We start from the raw sequence: 12,522 nt of genomic DNA on the forward strand, positions 1-12,522 counted from the left end.
AAGGAGTTCCCACATATGATGAGCACTTGTTGGCTGCTTTTCCTTCAATCTGCAGTCCAACTCATCCCAAACCATCTCAATTGGGTTGAGGTCGGGTGATTGTGGAGGCCAGGTCATCTGATGCAGCACTCCATCACTCTCCTTCTTGGTCAAATAGCCCTTACACAGCCTGGAGGTGTGTTTTGGGTCATTGTCCCACTAAGCGCAAACCAGATGGGATGGCATATCGCTGTGGGTGTCATGCTGGTTAAGTGTGCCTTAAATTCTAAGTAAATCACTGACAGTGTCACCYGCAAAGCACCATCACACCACCTCCTCCATGCTTCACGGTGGGAACCACACATGCGGAGATCATCCGTTCGCCTACTCTGCGTCTCACAAAGACACAGCAGTTGGAACCAAAAATCTCAAATATGGACTCATCAGACCAAAGGACAGATTTCCACTGGTCTAATTTCCATTCCTCGTGTTTCTTGGTCCAAGCAAGTCTCTTCTTCTTATTGGTGTCCTTCAGTAGTGGTTTCTTTGCAGCAATTCGACCATGAAGGCCTGATTCGAACAGTCTCCTCTGAGCAGTTGATGTTGATGTGTCTGTTACTTGAACTCTGAAGCATTTATTTGGGCTGCAATCTGAGGTGCAGTTAACTCTAATGAACTTATCCTCTACAGCAGAGGTAACTCTGGGTCTTCTTTTCCTGTGGCGGTCCTCATGAGAGACAGTTTCATCATAGCGCTTGATGGTGTTTGCAACCGCACTTGAAGAAACTTTCAAAGTTCTTGAAATGTCCCACTTTGACTGACCTTCATGTCTTAAAGTAATGATGGACTGTCATTTCTCTTCGCTTATTTGAGCTGTTCTTGACATAATATGGACTTGGTCTTTTACCAAATAGGGCTATCTTCTGTATACCACCCCTACCTTGTCACAACACAACTGATTGGCTCAAACGCATTAGAAGGAAAGAAATTCCACAAATGTACTTTCAACAAGTCACACCTGTTAATTGAAATGTATTCCAGGTGACTACCTAATCAAGGCAAAGGGTGGCTACTTTGAAGAATCTCAAATCTAAAATATATTTTGATTTAACACCTTTTTTTGGTTACTACATGGTTCCATATGTGTTATGTCATAGTTTTGATGTCTTCACTATTTTTCAAAAATGTATAAAATAGTAAAAATAAAGAAAAACCCTTGAATGAGTTGGTGTGTCCAAATGTTTGACTGGTACTGTATCATGAAGCGGTATGCACTTTTATTTTAAGTGGCTTCGTTTTTGATTGGAGTTCTCCTTTCCTCTCTCCAGCCATCCAGGCTCCACTCAAGCTGAAGGCCCCCAGAGGCACCCCCACCCCCATCAACCGCAACCAGGCCAACCAGCCCCGCGGGGGATCGGCCCTGCTCGGGAAGAGGCCCTTTGACAGCAGCGTGAGTACTCCTCGCACACGCATGCAAACACACAAACCACAACCGCCATTTTTACTTCCTCTATCTGTCAATCCATACATGTGACACTGACCGGTTCTTGTTTGGTATAGACGGCCTCATTTACTGTAACCTTGGGTAGTGTCTCATGTCCCTGTCTACTCAGACTGCAGAGAGGGACAGACTGGCACTGGTTCTGGTTCCTCTGTAACAGTGGGAGATCTACTGACCATCTGTCTCTCTCCATCACCGCTGAGCATAGCAGCATGACCACAGCTTGGGCCAAGTGGCTACACACACACACCTCTCACTGTTCTTCTCTTATTGGTCACAGGCGTTGGCACTGCCGTTCCCCACCAATGGGAGGCCGTTCACATCAGGCATGAGGACCACCTCTCAGTCAGTGATCAAGCGTCAGAAAGTGAACCAAGGAGACGCGCCAAACCCTGTGGTTTTTGTTGCTACTAAATACACCAGGTAGGTCCTGGTCTCTGAGCGTCTGTTATTCTCTTTAGTAGCAGTCAGCAGGAAGATACAAATCACCTTCTGTGCTTTTTGGTTGAGAAATCTACGCAGTTCTATATTGAACACCTGACAAAGGGATCAATCTTAGTCCAAACAAATTCTCCCACTGAATGTTTTGCCATATACCTGATTGATCCCTTTGTCAGATGTTCAATATAGTACTATGTAGATTTCTCAATCTGAGATGAAGATTTTTCTTCTTTGCACCTGTGCACTTTGACATTAGGCTGTGTTTTATACAGGCAGCCAAATTCTGAACAGATCTTTTGCCAATAATTGGGCAAAAAATGAGAAGGTGCTACCTGTGTCAACAAAGCCTTGGACTCCTAYGTGTGCCAATGTTGATCTGAGTCCTACAGATAATTCACCGTGTGTATTTCTGTCCCCTCCAGGGCTCTGAGGAAACACCTGACCCAGTCTGAGATGCGGCGGGCAGCCAGGAAACCACACCTCCCCGTCAGGGTCAAGCTGCCCCTGCCGCCCCGGCCCCTGGCTCTAGCCATCCTGCCCTCCAGCACCAGCGAGCCCATCGTCCTGGAAGACTAACCCCCCCACTGCGAAACAGGGAGGGCGCACCACCGCGCACCGACCTGCTAGTGTAGCAGCACAACCCCATACCAGTAGTTGTTTTCTCTCGTCGTATTTTTTAAATCTCGTCTTCTGTTCTGTTACCTCCCAAAAGCTGACGTGCTGCTACCCCCCCCCCCCCCCCCCACACACACACACGAGTGACACCCACATGTATGCATTACATCTAGTACATGGCATCAATTCTTTACACACACACTACGCATACACTGAGTGTACAAAACATTAGGAACACCCCCTTTTGCCCTCAGGAACGCCTCAAACCCAGCAGCGTTGCAGTTCTTGACACACTCAAACCAGTGCACCTGGCACCTACTACCATACCCTGTTCAAAGGCACTTAAATATTTTGTCTTGCCCATTCACCCTCTGAATAACACACAATCCATGTCTCAAGGCTTAGAAATCCTTCTTTAACCTGTGTCCTCCCCTTCATCTACACTGATTGAGGTGTATTTAACAAGTGACGTCAATAAGGGATCATAGCATTCACCTGGTCCGTCTATGTCAGGGGTGGGCAACTCCAGTCCTCGGGGCCTGATTGCCTCCCCTGGTCTATGTCATCGAAAGAGCAGGTGTTTTTAATGTTTTGTACACTGAGTGTATACACAGACACAACACCCCCCACATACACGCACTAGGCTTTGGGCTTTACTATTTTATTCCGGCTCTTTTTGCTTAATTATTTTTGCTCCCCTTTTTTTTTTATGGCAAATAATTTTAACTGTGTAATTTAAAATCAGAAATATTTCTCATCCTGAAATAATGGTGATTTAAGCACACTTTATTTTTTCCCCTCCAGGTCCTTTCTTATCTGTGTAAATATTAGCAGCATTTTGAGGGGTTGACACCTAATTGTTTGGGGACTGGTAGGGGTGTGGTTGTGGGAGGGCCATGGAAATAGAAATACTAGAACCACAGCAATTTGACTAAATGTCCGTTCTAGTTATTCATATTCTATAGGGAGGGCTATGTGGGGCAGTTTTTTAGCATGTTTTTGGGAAAGTCTATTTTGATCAAGGTTTCACCCACTTGTTCCATCATAGGTCTGGGAGGTTGCAGTAAAGTGCTTTGTGTGACCCATCCTTCAAGGATACTTGTCAGATTCTACTTTAGACCCCCGTCTTCTCTTACACCATCACATCAGGCCCCACCCCCTCTCCACACCTAAATTAGACCTGATCCTGCCCCCTATCTCTCCACAATCCTATCAGAAGTTACGTTTGAGGGTTTGATAGTGAGGAAATKAATTCTGTTGACCCCCCCCCCTCCGGGTCTTTTTAACATCAGCAGCTTTCCACCCAACTCCCTCTCATAACCTCTAGGTGTTGAGCTCTGTTTTTCTAGTTGATTGTCGTCACAATCAATTTGAGTCCTGTCTTGTTTACCATCACTTGATTGTCACACTTTTTACAGACGTTTATTTACCCATCTGGAGAGAGACAGTCGGGATCCTTCTCTGTAATGCATTTGGGTGCATTTTGGTTTTGACTGAGAAAGACCGCTTGAGTTGCCTGGCTACCCAGCCACATCGTTCCCACTAACTGACGTTCCTTCTCCACGATGAGTCTGGATTTGCCTGCCTCCCCCGACGATTTCTAGAACGCAAACACATACTGACCGTTCTGATTGGTCCCAGAAACCTATGGGTTGGGCCAGAGCCTGCCTACATGCTGACGTTATCAACTTTGATACACTGATTGGTTAGACTATCCAATCACTGATGGATTTGTTTTGTTCAACGCCCCTCATTTTGAAGTCAAACAAGCAACGTCTAGGATGGCAGTTTTAGACTGAATGAATGTAGCGATCGATAGAGCAGAGGAATTAAATTCAGGATGAATCGTCAGGCAACCGCTTGAGTACAGCGGTCTTGTGTCTTCAATACTATGGTAGGCGAGAGGAAAAAGTAAGGGTTTAGGAAAGGGTGGTGTAAGTTAACAAGGTAGATGAGTTTCATATTGTGTAGGTTTGGAAGATATTCAAACAAAGGTGGTACTGGATGTGGATCTGATTGTTTGGGACATGCAAAATAGATACTGTTGTCTTTGAGGTCCTTATTGGGAGAAATATGGGTTTGTTTTAGTGGAGTCAGAATTGAGCCATAAAAAAATAAAACATTCTAGGTGTAAAACTCCATTCTTAGACGGCCCCTGTTAATTTTGTCACCTGTACCAATAAATCATATGCCTTCAGCTCTCCCAAACATAGACTAGGCCACAGCAATTATGACAATGGACTGTTTGGGTCTTGGGTTTGAATGAAAGTGGCAAATGATGTTACGAGCTGGTTGTTGTCAGATAATGTTGTTACTAAAGCAGCAATATGTATTGGCCTGGGTGCTGGAGTCACGTCGTTGATGATGGGAGTGGAATCTCCAGGGATGTCTCTACTTGTGGGTTGATTTGGTTTGAATCTTAATTTTCCCTTTTTGTGTTTATTATGAAGAAAGGGTGAGTTTAGATTAAATTAATTCTTAATTGGATATTATAATTCCTCTTTCTCCCTCAGGGCTCTGTGTGCAATGGCAGCCAGTATGGGGGTAGAAATGACTGATTTATAAGCAAGTTTGGTCCCAATGTGGGCTTTTGTAATGTTTCTAAAACAATTTGAAGTGTTAAAATACTAATCTGAAGAAGGAAAAAAAAAACTTGGCCTATTGAAAAGTAGTTTTTTTATATTAAATCTTTGGGGAAGAAGGCTTGTAATTACTCCATATTGTGGAGAGGGTTAAAATACTGTACATGTGAACATTGCTCTCCATTGGGTGGGTTTGGAGGGGGGGGCAAATCAGAGCAGGTGGGAGGGATGTAGAGGGGGTTAGAATTTTGTATGTTGGAGAGAGAATTATGCTACAATTAATGGGTTTTCTCAAGTGTTTTTTATTCCAATGTCTGTATCCTTTTAATGTATCTTGATAAGAAAATAAAGATTTTTTTTTCTTTGTGGTCCTATACATTTATCTGGTGTGTGCTTTTTCTGGACGTGTATGATGTAATGTTGCTTAGATGTCAGTGTCAAATGTAAACACGCATGATTAACGGGCTCCCGAGTGGCGCAGTGGTCTAAGTCACTGCATCTCAGTGCTTGAGGCGTCACTACAGACACCCTGGTTCGATTTCAGGCTGTATCACAACCGGCCGTGATTGGGAGGCCCATAGGGCGGCGCACAATTGGCCCAGCATTGGCCGGTGTAGTCCGTCATTGTAAATAAGAATTTGTTCATAACTGACTTGCCTAGTTAAATAATTGAATGATATCCTTTATCAATTGAACATTTTGAGGTATACATATGAACCACACGATGGTGTTGGATTCTGTAGAAAATAAATTTTGTAACCTTAGACTAGTTCCGCCAAACAAGAACAATTTATTGTATATATATATTCCAAGAACACAGTATAACTTTTAAACTGAATAATACTTTGATCAATCATAAATACACAGTGGCTGCATTCACACAGGCAGCCCAATTCTGATCTTTTCCCATAATTATAGGCAAAAGATCTTATCTGATTGGTCAAAAGACCAATTACGGGAAAAATATCAGAATTAGGCTGCCTGTGTAAACAGCCTATATGTCACACAAAGGTTTATATTTCCCCCCTAACAGACAGCATTTAATTAACAAATTACTCAGGTGTGAGGTTGACCTCCAACTGTGGTGTGAATTGGCAGAGAACAGAATAATTGTTTATGTACCCAATGGGCTTGACGTTAGTAATCAGGGCATTAATTGGCATATGTTTATTGCGTCCGTGCTAAGGACCATTTCATCCGGCGCTAAAACTGCAACGTTGTCGCAGAGACTCAACGCCATTGGCCGTTGCTAATCGAATACCAGCTACATTGCATCTGATTGGTGGATTCGAAAGCCCTACTGGCGTTTAATGTTGCACAGCTGATCCTCGTTTTAAAGGGAAGGCGGGAGTGGGAACTGGGTCAAGTTAAAATACAGAGGACACAGGCGCAAGATACGTGCGACTTCATAACAAAGCAAGTAGGGTGGCCGATAGTTCACTTCGTTAACGGTCTGTAGGCTAGAATAGGTTTTAACGTTTATTTTATTTCTACGAATTTCATACGGAAAACAGTTCTTTAGAATTTGGCTTGGACATTGAAGTTACAGTCTAACAACAGGTGGAGAGCGTCGGAGGCACAGTCGTTGGGCAATATCTTCAATTCGTAACAATGTTTAAGGTATAGTAATGCTGCTTTTATGCTTTGTTTCAGAAATACTTCATTGTGATGCTTCTTCAGTAGCTTACCCTGCTTTTATTGGATTTTCTATAGTAAAATAAATATCTTTCTAAGTTAGACGTGGCAGTTGCTTGCCTTTTTTTCATTTAACCTCCTTTTTATCCAGGTTATTCTCATTAAGACATTCTCTACTTCAAAGGACCAGGGGGAACAATGTTTGAGACAATATTCTGTCATGTGATGAGATTAGTGTTAAGTCGGCCTGTTTTTTTTGTTGTTGACTAATTGTGGTATGTACACAGACCTACTTGCTAGTGTACTGTTGCATTTTCACTGTCTCCTGACCTAGTTTCAGGTGATTACCATCCAAATAAATCCTTTCAAACTTGACATTTACAATGGTTCTCTACTCCTCAGAGAAGCAGTGATGACCTGCCCATGTTCCCCTACCATGAGGGACTAGATGACCTGTTGTTCCCTAGGGAACACTGCTCAACTGGAGGTGGGGGAAGCATGTCCATGGCTGAGGCCCTCCTGCCCCTAGTGGAGTCTCCCTCCCAGATCCCCTGGTTGTGCTCCACCCGCTATAAGACGGAGCTGTGCAGCCGCTATGCCGACACGGGCTTCTGCAAGTATGCTGAGCGCTGCCAGTTTGCCCATGGCCTCCACGACCTCCACGTGCAGTCCCGCCACCCCAAGTACAAGACGGAACTGTGCCGGACCTTCCACACAGCAGGCTACTGCGTCTATGGCACCCGCTGCCTGTTCGCCCACACTGCCAAGGAGCAGCGTCCCCCCCACCGCCGGCGCCGCAACATCCCCTGCCGCACCTACCGCTCGTTCGGTGTGTGCCCCTTTGGCTCACGCTGCAACTTCCTGCACATCGAGGGTGACGGTAATGGCGGCCTCAGTGATGGCGGCCTGGAGTCCCCAGACAGCGCTCCTGAGAAGGCCCCCATTGCCAGGCCCCAGCCACAATCCCAGGACTGGAAGCCCCGCGGGGCCCTGTGCCGCACCTTTAGCTCCTTTGGCTTCTGCCTCTACGGCACCCGCTGCTGTTTCCAACACGGCCTGCCGAGCAACATCCAGGGGGGCGCCCCCGCCCATCTGCTGTCCCTAGCTTCGGACAGGTTCTCCTCTTCTCCCTGCTCCTCATCCTCCTCTCCCCCATCTGGACTGCCCTCCCCGGTCTGGCCTGATGATTCATCCACCCCGCTGAACAACCCTGTGGCCCGCAATGCCTTCGCCTTCTCCAGCCAGCTGAATGATGTGCTGCTGCCTCTGGCCCTCAGGCTCCAGCAACTGGAGAACAGCCAGGCCATGGAGGCTGCCTGCAACATGCAGGGTGTCTGGGGGAACAAGCTTTAGTCACTAGGCAAGAATGGTGTTGTAACTAATGTGATGTATATTGTGATGGTTTGCTATGATCTTGGAGGCCATATGTATTTTAATAGGGGGGTGGAGATAGTGTCTTTTGGGGTGTTCCATGTGTCAATCTTCAATAGTAGTTTGGAGAGACTGATTAGACTGTCCTGCATTACAATTTGTATGGCCTCATTGGTGTCCTGACTGATCCACTCATCTTTGTTTATATGTAGATTAGGCCTTGTAACTGTACATTTTAATGAGGTTATGCGTGTTTATTTAAGAGTTTTAACTTAAGTTTTTATTTATTGTGATACTTCTGCCTTGAATAAACCACAATTTTTAACAACTTCTCCTTCATTCACTGAACGAGCCAGAACTTTTTACTGCTATCATGATTCCATTTTAGTAAGCTGTTTTCTATTTTTGGCCAATAGGTAACTACTTTTACCTTGTCTGGGTAGGCTTTAATTACATAAATTATGCTCTTAATGGAGACTTTTCTACCTGTGTACTTGACATTTGGGATGCAAGCCCCAAATTTGACTTAAACTGCACTAAAAGGGCATAATATTTCTCTTCCTGACTGCTACTGGCCTTTTAAACGGACTACTTGCAATCACTTTATTCCTTGAACGTGCTTGATTGCACTGACTGGCTCATTTTACAAGGCCCATTTAAATCTCAATACACTCTTAAACTCAATTCAAACGGAWGCATTTCGCTAAGCTTGGTCATCAACTTGATGACAGCTGTGTGGCAACATTGCTGCTCTATGCATTTACACCACCTTCAGGAGGATCTTTGTTTTCAATTAAAGGGCGGGGGCTTGGTTGTCGGCGTGATGGACAATCTCTCATCCGGTAAGTGAGCAAGTCGAATTGTGTGATGTGTCGCTTTGCGCACATCGGTTGGCATTGGTGCACGCATAGTGGCTAGTTTACGAAGTAACAAACCATGTTAGTTTACACAAATTACACTGGATTATTTTGCAGGTATGTCCACGAYGCGGCGCTGTAAGCATGGCGGACAGGGAGCAGAAGCGCACAGCGAGTCTGTCAAACTCGTGAGTCATGGCCGAAAGTGCGCGAGTTGAGTTTAGTAACGATGTGGCTGCTTTGCTGGCTGAAGATGTCTGCTACCGGTTTAGGGAAGCCACACAGGTACACAATGAAGCAGTTACAAAATCAATGGAGATTGTTAGTGTGGCCAGAAGCGAATATTTTTTTTTTAACTAACGAGAAAAGAGGCACAATCTCTAAGCCAAAGAGATTCGCTGCAGAGACGGACGAGCCCCCGGTCGCTGGTTCTAGCAGCGAAGAGGGCGAACCGGATGAGTCCGAGCCATCCACTTCCACCGATGATGACAGCTCTCTGGGTGGACAAGAACAGGTGGTCGGACCAGGCCTAGCCACACCTCCAAACAATGCTGGCAGAGACCCTATCTGAGACCCGGACTCAGATTCGTCGCGATGTGAATGGATCTTTACGGGATATGTTAGTGCAGGCTGGGCCATATCAGGATAAGGTGGGGAATTTCCCAAGAGTTGAGGGACAACGAAAATGTTCGGTGGCCCACTACAATATGAGGATGACGAACGGGGAGAGAGTGGAGATACCATGGCTCGTTAATTCCAAGCAAAACGATGCGGCCTTCTGTTTTTGCTGTTTTTCACATGAGGGCAAATCTGCGCTGGTCATGGATGGAACCAGGCACTGGAAGAATCTGTGCCACCTCAGCTCGCATGAGAAGTCGCATGACCGCCTAGATAGTATCCAGAGGTGGAAGGAGCTGGAGATCAGGCTGGTGTCCAAGCAAACTATCGATGCCCAAGCCCAACGGGGTATTGACAGAGAGACTTCTCTATTGGCCGTATGTGCTGCAGAGGCTCATAGCCCTGATATGTGTAATGGCCACCCAAAACATTGCGCTACGTAGGACCAGGCTGAACGAGCCAAATAATGTGAACTTTCTGAAGTTTGTTGAAATGCTGGATTTCTTTGATTTCAGGACCATGGACAGCTACCGAGAGAAAACATCGCTGACTGCAATGCAGCATCACAGCAGAGGGAAGAGAACACTCTAGGCGGGCCACGAATTGAAGAAATGCTGAAATGTATGTTGGACAATCAAATTAGGTATGTAAATAAACCAAATTACATGTATGTTGGACTGCTCCAGCAAAACGAGGCCCGCCATGCATTTATGAAAGCACTTGTTTGCAAAGCTCAAATTATCTCACTCTTTTTACAGTTCTAAAGGAATATTAAATGATATGTTAGATATGTTAAATAAAAGTGTCATTTTTATTGTAATATCAGATGTCATATTATTAGTAAGAAAGTCTGTTTACTACTATAGGCAGCTGGCTGATTAGTGATTGCAACATTGTAACTCTGATGCAGGGGTTAAAGTAAAATACATTTTTTGCCCGTACATGTAGAATTGGAGCCTATTTCGTCCTATTCAAAAACGTGGTAGGCCTACCTGTTTGACAAATACTATTATGCTATCCATAGATGTCGGTATAGCCAAATCCTCCAATACTGTCCCATGCACTCCTTAAATATATATGAGGTCAGAAGTTTACATACACTTAGGTTGGAGTCATTAAAACTCGTTTTTCAACCACTCCACAAATTTCTTGTTAATAAACTATAGTTTTGGCAAGTCGGTTAGGACAACTACTTTGTCCATGACACAAGTCATTTTTCCAACAATTGTTTACAGACAGATTTTTTCACTTATAATTCACTGTATCACAATTCCAGTGGGTCAGAAGTTTACATACACTAAATTGACTGTGCCTTTAAACAGCTTGGAAAATTCCAGAAAAATGATGTCATGGCTTTAGAAGCTTCTGATAGGCTAATTGACATCATTTGAGTCAATTAGAGGTGTACCTGTGGATGTATTTCAAGGCCTACCTTCAAGCATGACATCATGGGAAAATCAAAAGAAATCAGCCAAGACCTCAAAAAACAATTGGTTCATCCTTGGGAGCAATTTCCAAACTCCTGAAGGTACCACGTTCATCTGTACAAACAACAGTACGCAAGTATAAACACCATGAACACAGCCGTCATACCGCTCAGGAAGGAGACGCGTTCTGTCTCCTAGAGATGAACATACTTTGGTGCAAAAAGTGCAAACCAATCCCAGAACAACAGCAAAGGACCTTGTGAAGATGCTGTAGGAAACAGGTACAAAAGTATCTATATCCACAGTAAAACGAGTCCTATATCAACATAACCTGAAAGGCCGCTCAGCAAGGAAGAAGCCACTGCTTCAAAACCGCCATAAAAAAGCAGGACAACAGTTTGCAACTGCACATGGGGATAAAGATTGTACTTTTTGGAGAAATGTCCTCTGGTCTGATGAAACAAAAATAGAACTGTTTGGCCATAATGACCATTGTTATGTTTGGAGGGAAAAGGGGAGGCTTGCAAACCGAAGAACACCATCCCAACCGTGAAGCACGGGGGTGGCAGCATCATGTTGTGGGTGTGCTTTGCTGCAGGAGGGACTGGTGCACTTCACAAAATAGATGGCATCATGAGGCAGGGAAATGATGTGGATATATTGAAGCAACATCTCCAGACATCAGTCAGGAAGTTCAAGCTTGGTCGCAAATGGGTCTTCCAAATGGACAATGACCACAAGCATACTTCCAAAGCCACCATTTTAAAGTCAAATCAATGCGCATTCTGTGTTTATGAGATGTAGTAACATTTATAGTGACTATGATTTGTTATCCTACTTGTGAACATGTCTTATCTGGATAGGAAAGGGAACCTGGAAGTTTAAGGTACAGTTAAGGGCTCTGAGTAAATGTGAACATTGAGTGAGATTTACTCCCAGAGCTTTTGCAGAGTTGTTGAGCCCTCTCTTTGCCCTCCTTCACATTATCCGGTGCTGTACAAACTCTCTCTGAGCATCTACTTAAGTACCATCAGCAGATCACCTGGGTCATACTAGGAGAGGACCCACCCCTTATGAAGGCACACTACAGTTTTTCCCCGAGATCTCCATGTAATACAACTCAATTGAATGGAGAAACGGTTGAAATCGCTCTAACATGTAATCCATGGAGGATGAACTATTTATTCTACAGGTGGCTTTGCTGGGTCTCCAGTCCAACTGTAAGATTGCTGCCCTCCTGCAATATTTTGTACATGTCATCAGTGGGGTATGTTATACTTATTTAAAAAATCTAACTTCATTAATGTCACTTCATACATTCAATTGTCCAGTCATTTAGTGCCTATAGGGCACAGAGTTTCTCTTGACCACATGACCTGACCAGGGCTGATCATTTTGGATGGCAGTAATTGGCCAGCCAAATGACCGCAGTCACCATAATAACTGATTGAGTAGCATATTTCCCCCTTTCTATACTAAATCTATGCTTCCTTTCT

General features: G+C 44.5%; 2 protein-coding genes across 3 annotated transcripts in view; both read left to right on the forward strand.

Moving 5' to 3' along the window:
• LOC111955292 (metastasis-associated protein MTA2) overlaps window positions 1-2,594 on the forward strand; it is a 28,444-nt gene extending 25,850 nt beyond the window's left edge. For both annotated transcript variants that reach the window (XM_023975477.3, XM_023975488.3), the window contains exons 16-18: window positions 1,308-1,429; window positions 1,761-1,903; window positions 2,344-2,594. In XM_023975477.3, the coding sequence (XP_023831245.1) occupies window positions 1,308-1,429; window positions 1,761-1,903; window positions 2,344-2,497 (419 nt within the window). In that variant the 3' untranslated portion in view covers window positions 2,498-2,594. The remainder of the gene's footprint in view (window positions 1-1,307; window positions 1,430-1,760; window positions 1,904-2,343) is intronic.
• A 3,723-nt stretch (window positions 2,595-6,317) lies between these two features.
• LOC111981455 (mRNA decay activator protein ZFP36L2-like) lies at window positions 6,318-8,454 on the forward strand. Its single transcript, XM_024012731.2, has 2 exons — window positions 6,318-6,738; window positions 7,156-8,454. Exons 1-2 carry the CDS (start codon window positions 6,730-6,732, stop codon window positions 8,104-8,106), a joined length of 960 nt encoding a protein of 319 aa, XP_023868499.1. The 5' UTR covers window positions 6,318-6,729; the 3' UTR covers window positions 8,107-8,454.
• Window positions 8,455-12,522: the final 4,068 nt, after the last annotated feature.

Source organism: Salvelinus sp. IW2-2015, linkage group LG3, assembly GCF_002910315.2.
Source record: "Salvelinus sp. IW2-2015 linkage group LG3, ASM291031v2, whole genome shotgun sequence".
Taxonomy (NCBI): Eukaryota; Metazoa; Chordata; class Actinopteri; order Salmoniformes; family Salmonidae; genus Salvelinus; species Salvelinus sp. IW2-2015.